The sequence below is a fragment of the Populus euphratica genome, unplaced genomic scaffold (assembly GCF_000495115.2).
Source record: "Populus euphratica unplaced genomic scaffold, PopEup_1.0 scaffold288.1, whole genome shotgun sequence".
Lineage (NCBI taxonomy): Eukaryota > Viridiplantae > Streptophyta > Magnoliopsida > Malpighiales > Salicaceae > Populus > Populus euphratica.
The window spans coordinates 248,552-263,499 of record NW_011500136.1 but is presented as its reverse complement, the minus strand read 5'-3'; the positions used below and the strand labels follow the sequence as shown (position 1 = coordinate 263,499).

Here is a 14,948-nt window from a genome sequence, read left to right as displayed (position 1 = left end):
TTGAAATATATATTAATAACATGTTTCTATTTTTTAAAAATTATTTTTAATATTATTATATTAAAATAATCTAAAACATATAATATATTAAAGTTTAATAAAAAAAATTAAATTTTTTAAAAATATAAATTGAACCGCATTTCTAAACAGTTTTTTATTTGAGTAACTTCCTGCTTTTTAAATAATATAATTTACTTTGTTTAAGTTTTTTTTATACAAATGAGTTTAAATTTTAATTTTATCTTAGCATAATATATATATATATATATATGTATATGTTGCTTGATGAATCCTTTTTTTATTGTAAGATTATTTAACCTATTATTCACCTTAAATGCTTAAAAATGGGCTAAGGTTTATGTACTTGGGATGTAATAATAAAGTAAATTAATGAGAATTGCAACATTATAACTAAACTTTAGATGAAGGCCATTATAATTTAGAAGAATTATAATAATACTCTACATTATTTGGTTGAAGGTTAAAAACTTTTGAATAACCTCTCTAATTTCACAAGTTTTTTAGGGGTTCCCATGTGATTACTCAGACTCAGAGCATAATGCTCGAAATATCCAAAGTAAAGGGACTAGAATGAAATAATGGCCTTTCAGGGAGGACTGTTTAAGCTGCTTAGCCAGCTCATATAAGGAATGCCCTGTGTTGTCTTCTCCCTCAGAGACCCGTTATTCTATCGCGAGAAACTTTAGAATGTTGTTAGAAAGAAGAACAACGATCAAAAGCATTGAAAAGGCTTAATTTTTTGCCGAAAATATAGTAATGTGGAAGCTAAATCAGTTTATACCAGATGATGATGGGGAGAGAGAGGAGAGTTTATTAGAAGAAGAATCAGATGGGATTTGTTCCCTTTCTCCTACGCAGGTTTCTTTTTCTAATTCCACCTCAAATCTTTTTTTTTTCTTGATTAAAAAATTTTCATCTTTTTGATAGTTTAAAGCTTTTATTCTATCTGGGTTTTTGTTTATGCAGAGGCTGTATGCATTTGCTGCTTCTTTGGCCGCTGGTTTGATTCTTATGTTCGTGGTATGTCGACCTTTTGTGCTTAAAGTTCATCTTTTTGTTTCTTTTTGGGTTTTATTAGTGATTGAATTTTAATGGGCTTTTTGAAATGGTAATATGCAGTAAGCTTTTAAAGAGGAAGTTTTGAAAGTAATTAATGGTAGAAATATTATAGTATTTGAAGGAGCTTAAAGATTTTCTTCCTCTGTGTTTTTATTTGTGTCCAGGGTTTTAAATTTCTTCCTTGAACTGAGTGTTTGTCCATAAAACAGTGGAATTGCTTCCGAAGAGTTCATAGAATGTTTAATGTTTTCAGTTCAATATAGAGTTCGGTCTTGTAACTCATGCTCTACTAATTTAATATTGCCAGTTCAGTCTTTTCTGGACTGCGCTAGTCGTTGGAAGTTCCTTAAGCAAGCTAGTTTGAAGTTTGAGATTACAATGGTTTCCAAAATTTTATAGGGTCATTCGTAGTGCCTTTGTTCGCTAATGATTTGGCTTATAGGGAAACTATAGAAGATTGAGATGATTTATTTTGATTGGGAAGGTTAGTAGCTTTTCTGCTTGATCTTTGGCCATTTTATTCGGGTATGTTATCTAATACAACTATACAAGGACTACTGTCATCTCGCAGCATGCCTTTTATTAGACCACTTTACATAATACCAACATGGTACAGCCCATAGCAAGCTTGATATTAAACTTCCTTTTCCCTGCCAAGGCATCTAAGAGGGACAAGTTGTCAGCATCTGCAGATCACTTGGCTTTTGTCATGCTTCCACTACATCTATCACACCTTGTGAGTGGGATGCCTCGAGCACCATTTATATAACTCATATATGAAATCATCACTCCTTTGGGGTGGTGTTAGCATACCTTGGCTTGTTGGTTTATAAGGGGTTAGCTCTGAAATATATACTGAGGAACAGTCCTCTAAGCTTGCCTTGAGAAGAATTTGAGACTTCCTCACATCTTGAAGATGTTTGACAATCGCTGCTTCTGGACTGTCTATAACAGTCTGGAGCCTACAAGCATGGACCATATAAAGAGCCCCTTGCTAACAATTTCAATTTATTTGATTTCTTTCTTTTAAAACTTCCATCTATTTTGCTTATTTCTCAAACAATGCATTACCTGTATATGTTAACCCTCTCTATCATCCATGGAAAAGACACTTAGTAAGCTGTCTTCAAATTAGATCATTAAGCCAATCTATTAAAAGAAGATCACATTTCAAAATCAGCAAAATAAATAGAAGTTTAGATTATATCTTAGAGGTTAATGATGATATGTATTGTACTTTATTAGTGCTATAGTTATATAGTTTGAGGCTGTCAAAAAATGGAAAGAAGTAAATGAATAGGATGTGTATCTAGAGAAATGTTTCTCAGGTTCTTCCCCTTTTGTCAGATTGTTAATATACCTAATTCCATAAGTTAACCTTTTTCCTTTTATATGAGTGTAGAAACTCTATGCGTCTTGCTTACATCTTGCTAAAGAAGCAGCAAGTCCCATTATTAGTAGGAAGCAGTCCCTTTTCTTTCCTGCTTAAGTAGGTAAGTTTAGATTAGTTGAGGGAATATATGGGATTATAGAAAATTGAAAATCTAAGCATGTTCAAGGAATATTTTGAGACCATTTATTGTGACATTTTAAAAGCTGTATTTCTATGGAAGCATTTGGCTATATAAAATGCTGATAGCTTTACAAATTTTGCATGTGTTGCAGTCCTTGATTGTCTTTGCCAAGCCTATCAAATTTGCACTATTGTTCACCTTTGGCAATGTGTTGGCAGTTGGAAGGTACATTGTCATTTTTACTCAATTTAGCAATACGTTTTGAATCTTATATTTTTAATCTCTCCATTTGCTGGTTTGTGCAGGCCAACAAGTTTATATTCTGTCCCATCCCATCCTAATTTATAATATTTCTTTCACTCTGGAGTTTTTTTTCCTTCCACTTGTATTAGAAAACTTACATGCTTTTTCGCTTTTCTTTCATCACATGTAAAACAAAAACACCACTTCTTATTCATCATAACAAAGGAAGGAACTTTTTTCTCCTTTTCTTCGATTCTTGGCATAGCTTCATTTTAATTCTTACTTTTATAAGCACTTTGAATCTTCTGACAAAAACTAGTTTGATCTGATCACTTTTGATCCTGGGAATTTTTGGCACTCCAAGTTTAGTGCAGTATTCTTGTGTATTTGGGAGTTTAGATATCTTAAAGAGTTCCATGATTCCACACAGATAGTATCCCTGAGATCATCTGCAATTCAGTTCAACTGAACTGCTGTTCTTCTCAGGGTTTTTCGCATTCTAAACTTGTTTTGTGAATGGCAGCACAGCCTTCCTCATTGGACCTGAGCGACAGCTAGGTATGATGTTTGACCCTGTCCGCATATATGCAACAGTTATTTACATCGGATGTGTTGTTCTGGCTCTCATTTTTGCTCTCTTGGTAAGTCAACAGTTTCAATTCATTTGGCAAATATAATGGTGTTAGGGCCCCTTAATATCGGAGAAAACTTCGGAAATTAAAGTGCAGTAAATTATGATTGCTTTTCATGGCCCATATGGTTACTATCCTTAGATTGTTTAAATCTTCAACCCCAAACATATTCTCGTAGTATATCAATATTCTGGATCATGCTCATTTCTTTTCACTGCCTTGCAAGTTATCATTTATTTATCATGTGCACCTAACTGTTTTTACCTCAAGTTATTAGATTTGCCACTACAATTCCTTTTGTAAAGATTAAGGTACTTCTTGATTGATAACTCTGATAAATGCATTCCTAATTATCTGGTATTTTGTCATCTTTTCTTCATCTTCTTCTCTCCTTTTCTTTGTTGTCATCGCATTCTTTTCTATCTACCACAGCAGAATTTACACCACATTGGCATTTTGATTCTGAGCTAAGGATGCTAATTTAAATAATGCAGGCTTTATTTATAACTACCTGTCATTGTATCTATTTGCATTGTTAATTGGCAAATGAAGTTATGCTGCCGAGAAACTTTTCTGCCTCAGCAACACTAACTAATGAAGCATAGGACTTTTTTTTACCACTGTCTGTGAATTCCTAAGATATACTGAGGCATTGAAATTTCGAAATTCCTCTGAATTATAGCCGAGTGGTTAAATTTGAAATCATTTTTGCCTCTGTTTGTGCATTTTGATGAGCTTTCATTCCTTGTACTTTCATTCTTGTGCTGTCTTTCAGAAGAACCTCTCTCCCTCTTTCACAAATTCACCAAGATTTCAGTGAAGGTCAATTCTTGAAAAGCTTCTAGTTTGAACAAGGTTATAGGTTAAAATGGCCTTGTCATCACACATTGTGGTCCCCGTGTCCTTACAAAGCTCAAGCTTCCCCTGCTTTTCAAAATAACATTCAAGATTCATTTGGAGAACAAGACGTCTCCAAATAGGAAAGAAAATTAAAATATGTATATATATATATATAAGAGAACTGCAATTGTGATGAATAACTGACATTAAAACACCCCTAAATATGCATTGTTCTTGTTAAAAATGCTATCTGATTGTGGAGCAGATTTAGATCATTTCTATTTATTTCATAATGGCTTACAAACAGGTTTTCTAAACTTCTTTTTTCATGTTGCAGATTCATAGCAAGATTTTAACAGTGTTTGCAATCATATTCGAGATTTGTGCCCTTATCTGGTAAGTTTGTCTCTCATTTTCACCCATTTCATTAGTTTTATGGTAAGGCATGAGGATATAAGATTGGAATTGTACGTTAAAGAATTGCATTATCATATATAGTACAGAAGGATATTCAGGCTATTTGGAATGGAAATTATACAGCATTCTTATTTGTTTTTCATAGAGGGTACATGGTTGCTTCTCAAAATTTTCAGACTAAAGTACATGATTTCCAGCTATTTATCTTATATATCAGGCAACATCTCTGCAATAGCTTCTCTTAGTATAACAATAAGAAGTTCAATTCGGCATTTTAAATGCTTTTCTCGCACCACTTATACGTCTTCTTTAAGCTGTTTCAGGTACGGTCTGAGCTATATTCCTTTTGCTCGGAGAATGGTGTCTAGTTTGATGATCCGATTATGCGACACTGAGTTATAGGCTCATAGCTAATGCAAATTCTAGGAGGGCAATAAAATGAGAGATTCTTGAAACCTAGGCTTATGGCTGCTGTCTTCCTGCTTTTCATCTGAGTTCGTGCAGAAAGAATTTTTTCCACTTGAATTTAGAGCTTGGCTTTTCTGATTGTTAATTTGGCATTATATGGTTAATGGTTTCTTATTTCAATTTCATTTACTTTTACCTCGTCTCCTTTCAACTTTCCTTAGGCTAAAGGAACATGGCCTTGAGCCGAAGAGACCTGGTACATTCGGCTACACTTTTTGCTTTTGCAAAAAATACTATCTGCTTGCAAGTTGTAGATATGCAAAGACAATATGAAGATTGAACTCTTTCCTGATCACTTGCTTAATAGTCAGCCACTTACCCCCTCATGATATGGTTTCATTCGAAACAACTTTTTGTGTTACTCAATCAAGGAAGGGAACTAAGAACGGTTTGCTAGGGATGACAATGCAGCCAGTCTGGTTTTGAATAGAGGCCTCAAGATGATTGGATGGGTAAAAAGTTTTGGGTTGGGTTTGGTTTAAGATGGCCGTGTACTTTAAGAGATGCCATATGAAAACACATGGCCATGGTTTTTGCTGGCACTGTACAGACCCTTAATGTGTTTCTGTTCCATTCTTGATTAGATGAGGATTGCACTCGAAAGAATCTGTTCTGTTGCAGCATATAGAGTCAAGGAGTCAAGATATTTTGTTTCTATTTTTTTTTCCCCTTATAATAATAGAACAGAACCTTAAATTGATCTTATCTATAATATTCAGTTTCAAGGACTTGACAGTTCCTTATCCTACCAAGTATTCCGTTTGGTTAAAATCCTCAGGCGTAACATAACTTTAGGTTTTTAGAACAACCTTTACATGGAGAAAACTGAGAGAGAGAGAGAGAGAAACCTTGCCACGAGATAAGGAATGGGCTGGAGAGAGAGAGAGAAACCTTGGCAAGAGATAAAGAATCCACTATCCAGCCCAGTATGTTGTTCTTAAAGATGCCTCAAAGCTCAAACTGGACCGCTGTCGAAGGTGAAAGGAACTGGGCTTGGAGGAATACAAGATGGGTGGATGCACCTCGATATAAACCACAGAAAGTTACATGCATGCTTTGATTAGATGGGTTCATGCTATAAAGAGAATCGGGTTTTTACTCCTCCATGCAGTGATGCAGATAAGGAATCCAAGAGTTGAATTCAAAGAATATACAGGTGTTTCATAGCTAAAACAAGAAGTGAATTGACAGCCCAGATGGGCCAACTTTGAATACAGCTCAACTACTCCTTTTAGATAATATCCCGGATGGATACCAAGTCCCGGGCCAGCAAATACATCCCTCTAAGAGGTATAAATAGGAAAAATGGATCGGGAATCTCGCATGTCTCGAAGATGGGAAAGAAAAAAGGTGTTTAGTATCACTCCTCTAGCTCATCAGAGTTTGAAAATGATGGACATCTTTCCACATCCATGCTTTGGACACAACCTAATGGTGACCTGTGATGATATAAGCATTGCACCTAAAGCAGCACGTGAGAGATCTGCATTGAACAACCATGGTGGTAGCTACCGACCTACCTCAGAATAGAACGTGCCTTCAAAATACCAAAACTTTATGCCCAAGTAGACAAATCTTTGATCAGTAGTAGCATCTACTTATTGCACCAGAGGCAAGTGATCAGTCCTTTTCTGCATTATATATGGACCTTGTCTATACCCCAAGCATGTCCTGCGTACAAGATTAAAGTCAGTGACATGATTGCTTGTATGGTCTTGCGCCTCTAGATTTTTGAGAACTTGTGGCGCAAAATGCAAATGCCCTCTTTTTATGCTGCTGCTGTCCATGTGAATACTGCCAGTACCACCCTGCTAGTCTTAGAAGCAAATTCAAGACTTTAGGCCTAAAACATAATTGACCCCAAAAGTTGGTAGGTGATTCTTGATGATGTTTTGAATTGTTGCAGCATGGGCAGTTAGGCGTCGACGTGCAATTAAGATGGGTCTTGCCTTTAAAATAGTTTATTTTTTAAAAGAAAATACTTTCGATTTGTCGACGATGTGAAATATTGACATCATCATTTCTAATATACAGCATCATGGTGATGATTTATTCATTGAAATGCTTAATAATACCCAGTTTTTCTTACATCCTCGGAATTAATTCTTACCAGCTGACTTTTTATCTTGCCCTGTGTTAGCCTGTCAAAAAACCCAAAACCATATTCTATAGGTTCACTGAAAAAATCCCAACATCAAAATCACATTTAAAGTCGGTTTTTTATAATGTCTGGTTACTGTTTCCTAACAAAAAACAAAAACAGCTAGATTGTTTTGAAAACATATTTAATTTTTTATTTCTTATGTTTTATTTTTAAACAAAACACACACACACATATATATATATATATAAACAAGAGTAACACTATATATAGTAAGTATAATTTCACTATACAACCCATGATTACATTAAAAAAAAGAAAAAAAAGGAGGAGGAGGAGGTGAGTGATACGAAAATGGGTTGGTGGGAAAGAGTTAGCAGCATGATGTTCACAAGGTTATATCTCTTATGATATTGTTTAGCTCTAAGTTTCAAACCCATTTCCTTCGACATTCGCAGCCACCCACTCCTCATGTAGGGTCCATGAACAGCTACTAATATTTTAGAAACCAACCTCCCACCCATCCTATAAAAATCAAGAAATCACTGTATAAATCTTGTCAATGTTTCTTTATATGTATCAAAGTTGTGTTTGATAGCTGGCATGGTAGACTTATACTATAATTTATCTATATCATTGTTGAAGTTTAATTCATTGAATCGGCAGATAAATTTGAGCGTTGCTATTTTTATTAAAAGATTTAGACAGGGTTTAGCTGCATTTACTAAGTTATTAAAAATTAAGTCAGGTTAATCAAACTTTACTAATTCATCAGTAATTATTTTTATTAGAACGTTTGGATAAGTTTTCGTCGTGTTGACTAAATCATTAAAAATCCAATCATAAATAATTATTTTTATTAAAAGGTTTGAATAGAGTTTGATTGTGTTAAATAAATCATTAAAAATCATGGTGATTCATGAATATCTATTTTTATTAAAAGATTTAGATAAGTTTTAATCGTGTTAACTAAATCATTAAAAATCTAGCCACATCAATCAAATTTTACTAATTCATGGGTATCTATATTTATTGAAAAGTTTGAATAGGGTTTGGTTGCATTAACTAAATTATTAAAAATTCAGATAGGTCAATAAAGCTTTACCGATTCAATATCTTATCTGGTTCAAATAAAAACTCGGTTCAATGAACTCATCAATAGCGCATAATTAACAACTGTGCTTGGAATAACATGACCAAGACCTAGCGAGTCGAATAGTCTAAAAGATGGTTTGATGAAGGCCACAAGAATGTACTTTATGATCATTAGTCATTATTCAAGATGATTGAAAGAAGATCTTCAGAGATAACCTTGGAGTCCCATATGTTTTCCTCACCAAGAAAAAAAAAAAGACACTTTTCATGGCATACCTACAAACATTATTTCATTCCTTTCACACTGACCAGTTAGGGCTAAAAAAAGGTACGAGCTAGCATTCCTCCAACATCTCACCTTTAATTTTAGAGTTTGTTTCTAAATGTAATTATAATTATTTTTTAAATAATTTTTTAAATTAAAATATATGTCAATGATATTTTTTTATTTATTAAAAAATATTTTTAATATCAGTATATCAAAATAATTTAAAAATATTAAAAATATATTAATTTAAAGTTAATAAAAAAATAAAAAAAAAATTAATTTTTTTTAAAAAACACTTTTAAAATTTAAAAACAAACAAGTTAATCTTACACCAAACCCAAGCTTAACTTTTTGTGGGAAAGAAATGTTACATTATGGACCTACCAAGACACACACACCCTTGCAGTCATAGGGCAGAGTGTATGTGTCTCAGTCAAGAAAATCAAGCCTCCTCACTAACAACTTCACCCTCTTAGAGATCATTTGGAATTTTGCCATACTTCCTGCTTCTTACCTAATTATTGAGAAAAATTAGTTTGGTTAGTCGGGTAGTTCTATATTTTATTTTTTACTTGATTTCATCTGTGTTTTAAATTTTGATCATGTCGAAGTTGAAATAACTTGTTTTCATTAATACAGAGTTGTTTTTTATTTATTTTGTATAAAAAAAATTATTTTATAGGAGTTATAACTAAACATATATTTAGAAAATAAATATAATTAAAATTACTTTTTTCAAATCTATTTTTTTAAACTGCAACAATAAAAACTACCATAAACATGTTTTTAGAGTCTATTTATTCCTACGGTAAAAATATATTTTTAAAAAAAATTAAATTTTTTTCTTTAAATTAATCTTTTGGTGTTTGTAAATTATTTTGATGTGTTGTGTTAAAATAATTTTTTAAAAAATATATATTTTTAATATATTTTTAAATAAAAATATTTTAAAAAATAATCAGTATCATAATATTAAATATACTCTTGTACCTCACTTGAAAACCAATAATAAAAACAGCCTATATCCTATGCAAGATCCCAGCATGTGAAATGCAATCCAATCAGTGACCAAAACAGCAAATATGGAGTTGGCTTTGGCTCCTTGCGTGTGCTCGGACCCTTGAATCTGTGAAGGAGTACAAAAAAGAGGACTCCTCGCCTACTGAAACGAATCATAATTTTCTTTAGTGCTTGAGAACTTGACCACCACTTGCCTCCATGTCCATGATGAACAAACATCTTGCTTCCTTTGCAATCAAAAGGAAGCCAAAAGGACTCATTAATCAAATCCATTGACCATTTTATAAGATCTGAGCTTGCATTTTTGCCGACCTAAGTAATGTAATCTAGCTAGCTAGATCATGCACGACTCTGTAGGATCATAGCCACTAACCTCATACGTGAGACATTTTGAACCGACCCTTGTGTCTCTTCTATGCATGGATCTCTCCCTGTCTCTATAAAATAATAAGAATTTAGTGCCAATCTGCCCCGAGAAGCCGCATTTGATTAGTTTCTAATTATTGTTTTCCAATAATTTTTTTTATTTACGTGGAGTATCTGGGTCAGCTTGCGCATATCACGACTAATTCCCACGACTCATTAAATACCCTGCAAATCCAATAGGCATGTAAGACACCGCGAGGATGATAGAGGTGCACGTCAGGACTCGAATCCATGTACAGTGGAAGGAGCTTGGCTCCTGCCACCGCTAGGTCAAGCCCCTCGGTGCAAAAATCATGGCTTGTTTAATCTATGTGTAGATGTAATTCGAAATTGTATGGCTCGATCAAAGATTTAAATTAATTATAAGGAACAATGAAATATATAACAGAGGGAATCTTTGCTTGCTCCTATACTTGTTCATGCGCAAGTGACAGAATGGTGTGGCAAGAAAAATTCTATATTGGACCCTTTCTACATCACCAAATTAATGCAAGATTTTCTCTAAGTTATCCCCATTGGCATTTTTATTTTTATTTTTATTTTTATTTTAGAAATATCCATTTGGGGGACATGAAACTCACTTTGTATATCGGATGGCGTAAGTTTTTTTGGCATGTATATAGCATTGTTGTGTAGCAACAAAGTTTAACCTTGTCACTCTCCGTTGGACAAAACAGAAAAAGATAACAAAATTAAACACTAGCCGAGAGTTATGTATGATTAGGATCACAAGCATTAATTTTCTCCTTCAATTTATTTTTCAAATATTTTCTTTCATGGTATCAAGTTATCATGATTTAGTTAAATTTAATTTAGTTCTTATAGCTAAATTAGATAAATAGTAGAGAAGTAAAAAAAATTGAAAAACTAATTAAAATAAAAATAATAATTAAAAAACTAAATCATAAAAAAATTGATTAAATTAATTAAAATATTTAAAAAATAGACCGATTCAGTTCGATTTAAATCTTATGAGCCTGAAACAGAAAAATCGAATTAATCAAAATTAATAAAAAATCAAACATAAAAAATCAAGTTAAATTAAAAAAAACTGAGTTAAATCAAAACTAAACACATTATAATTTATAAATAAAAACCCCAAAAATTAATATAATTTATTATTTTTAATATAAAATAAATAAACTAAATTGATTTTATTTGAACCGGATTTAGGTTTTTAAAAAAAATTAATTTAATTATTTTTTAAATAAAAATTAAATCAAACTAAAAATAATCAATCTTAATAAATACCTAATAAATAAAAATAATTTACTTAATTTTTAATAACGGAAACCATAGTAGCGATCACCTTTCTTTTTTAATTTGTGTTCATTGTTTAGCACTACAAGCCCATGGTTAACTTTCAAACCACTTAGTTAAAGGTGCATGCCATGAGAGATGCATTGGATGTTACATTAACAATGATTTTACCTTCTTTTTTTTATAATAGAAATGCTAAGATCATAATTTTATTAATTTTTTTATCTCTCAAGAGCTAAGTCCACGACCCCATCTGCAGATACTTTGTGATTGTGTCTCATTAGGCATTTATTAAGACAGTGATGAGATTTCCTGCATGTGATGTTGTTTTTTATTTAAAAATATATTAAAATAATATATATATTTTTATTTTTAATATTAGTGTATTAAATAATATCGATTTAATACTAAAAAAATCTTAAAACACGCAGGCCAGTGCTCTCGAGCAGCCTCTCAATAGCAATGAAGATGCTATTCCTTGATTAAACAAGTGATTTTTCAGTTCTACAAACGCAGCCAGAAGGAAAGCAACTGTTTCCAACTTGCAAAAACTGTTTAAAGTTGTTTGATAATTCATTTCTATATTCGATTTTTATTGATGTAACCCACGCAACTACCATCATCAATGAGTCACTCCAACAAGGCAATTTTGACACTCTCTCTAAGACAAAATTAGAGTGTCGCGAGGGGTTCTGTCCTGATAGTAAAACTAGATATTCATATCCATCATGAATTATAATATTTATATAATAATTCATATCTTTAATAGTTTTTTTCAATCTAATATCAAAGTTTTAATAATTAAATGATTATGAATTTAATGTAAAATAATTATTTCAATCAGAACCATCTCAACTCAATAATTTGAATTATTTCGTAAGGTTCCAAGATATGATTTATATTATTGTTTAACACACTCTTTTAAGTGAAAATTCTTTAAACTTAAAACTTATACAGACTCACATTACCTTATATTTAATTTTTATTAAATAAATAGAAATTGTGACATTTAAACTTATAACCACTTGGTTATTAAAGTTCTGATGTCGTGTCAAAAAATCATTTTAACCCAATAGCTTAAACGGTTAGGTAAGATGCCAAGATATTATTTATATTATTCTCTAACATTCAAATCTTATTATTTTTATTTATTTAATAAAAAATAATCATAAAATAGTATTAACATGTGTGAATTTTAAATTGAAATGACTTTCACTTGAAAAATATATTAAAAAATAATATAAATCATATATTAATCAAGATTTTATTATTTAATAACTTAAGTTTTTTGGTTGAATTTATTCTATAATACAAAACCATGGAATTAGATTATATTTTTTTTAATTTTAACTTATTTATTTAATCCATAAACATTTCTATTAAATATCCAACATGATGCAATCATAGTAAAACTCGTATGACTGCTCGGATCTTTCAAAACTCCCTGCAATATAATATATAATTACTGTAAACTTGATGATTTCAAATATTAGGATGACAATGCCTAATGTTAATTACATGTTTTTTAAGCCTGGAAATGATCTGTTTTCCTTGATTCCTTGAGCTAGGTGAATAAAATAGGGTTGCTCCTCTATGGATCCAGCTTATTCTTTGTTCTCGTGGCTCCTTGAATGTGCTGATATTAATAAACTAAACCTAGCGGAGCTTACAAGATGCGCCATGTTCCATGCTCTCCCTTCTATTCCTTCCTCTCCTTTGCCTCTCCCTCTTTGTTTATTGATTCTTCGATGAATTAAAGACATGCAACGAGTTCCTTAGTTGCTTGGTTAATTAAGGAGCCATGACCTAAGTTTTGGTTCGGTTCAGTTGCCTACTGACCTAAGTTTTGGTTCGGTTCAGTTGCCTAGTCAAACCACTGCTAGGTTTGGAGTTGAGTAAAATTTAATTTTACCCTGTGCTTAAGCAATAAAATGTGCACGGATGGAAGATGAAAGATGGAGATCCGTTGACTCTTTTGCACTTATCTCCATGGAAGTCTTCTAATTTCTACATCAACCTTCTTTCACACGAGGCGGGTCGCCATTGGAAGAAGTACACATGTTTTTTTTATTATTATTTATCAAAATTATGGAAGATTAATTATTCATGAGTGTAGTTGCTGCTTATGAGCACGCGACTTTTCACTAACAAAGAGAGATGCATTAATATTTGATGTAATTAGTGTAGTGGAATTCTTTTTTCCCAGACAAGCATAGTTTATGGGACGCACAGGACCCAGATCAAGACGCGCAGATGTTACATGCACGACTGAAAGCAGTAAATTTCTTTGAATCTGCCGCAAGTAGGGTATTTCTGAAATTATAATGGTTGGTGTGGTCTAAAGTGTTTTTTTTGTTTATAAATATATTAAAATAATATTGTTTTATTTTTAAAAAATTATATTTGAGATCAACATATTAAAATATTAAAAAAATTAATATAAAAAATTTAAATTTAAAAAAAAACATATTCCTAAATACACATGTAATACATGTGTTATCCCGTGTAAACACGTACTAATGAGGTTATGTTAAGTGTGTTATACAAGTCAAGATGATAGGTAAAGTTTTTATTAATAACATGTTTATTATACTCGTAAATAAATAAATAAATAAATTGTTGTTTTTAAATAGTGTGGGTAACTTTTTAAAATCTTTAAAGGTGGGTTTTTTTTTATATTTATGGATTTATCTCAATGAGATGCTTCTAATGACCATAGGAGTATTGCCTTCATTCTTTCTTCTTCTTTTTTTCAATTGTATTGGCTAGGGTATGTGTTTTCTATTAGGAAAGTTTAGGATGAAAACAACTATGAAGTTAGCTTAGAGACGTAAAAATACTATCTTTAAGGTGTTTATTTATCTCATACAAAGATAATACCTGCAGGATACAATTAAACCCTCTAAACTTTTAAAAGAATAAGAAGATAAGATCAAGAAAAGAATGTATGCATTTTTTTTGTTATATTTCTTTTTTTTATAGTAACATGCTTTTATAGACTTGAAATATAACGATGAAAGAATATGATTGTTCATCAAATAATATGATTGCTGATGAACCACTATAATTATTCATGTAATAATATGACTATTGATAAAATATCATGATTGTTCATCAAATAATATGATTGTTGATGAAATAATATGATTTTTCATCAAAAAGTATAACTATTCATGAAATAGTATAATTGTTCATATCAAGTTTCAAGTTCAAAACTTTAAATGCTATTTTTTAATATTTTAAATATTTATATAATAACATTAGAAAATTAAATAGGAGAATTTAAATTTACTACATAATAAAAATTTACATTTAAAAACATAAAATAAATATATTTTTTTAATATAAAATAAATATATTTTTTTATTCATTTACAAACTACACCACCAATTTTCCTCCGTCTGCTACTATTATGGGGAAAACTCCACTTCTAGTCTATAAAAGTCTCGCTTGAAATTTCGAGTTCCCTCTTACGGTCATCACAAAACTGAATGTCTACTTCATTATACGAGTAAGGTGTGGAGGTTGTAGAACTTGACGTTTAGCTTAGGTTCAAGACAAGTTATTAATTGACGTAATCAAGA

The 14,948-nt window shown here is 31.5% G+C and overlaps 1 protein-coding gene across 3 annotated transcripts; it reads left to right on the top strand.

Moving 5' to 3' along the window:
* Window positions 1-665: 665 nt before the first annotated feature.
* On the top strand, window positions 666-5,486 carry LOC105110511 (vesicle transport protein SFT2B-like). 3 transcript variants are annotated; one of them, XM_011005583.1, is made up of 7 exons: window positions 666-879; window positions 988-1,041; window positions 1,739-1,816; window positions 2,746-2,819; window positions 3,361-3,478; window positions 4,647-4,705; window positions 5,050-5,486. In XM_011005583.1, the coding sequence occupies exons 1-7, from the start codon at window positions 778-780 to the stop codon at window positions 5,126-5,128; spliced, it is 564 nt and encodes a 187-aa protein (XP_011003885.1). In that variant the 5' UTR covers window positions 666-777; the 3' UTR covers window positions 5,129-5,486. The 3 variants fall into 3 exon arrangements, with proteins under 3 accessions (XP_011003885.1, XP_011003886.1, XP_011003887.1); XM_011005584.1 differs by lacking the exon at window positions 1,739-1,816; XM_011005585.1 differs by lacking the exons at window positions 988-1,041; window positions 1,739-1,816.
* Window positions 5,487-14,948: the final 9,462 nt, after the last annotated feature.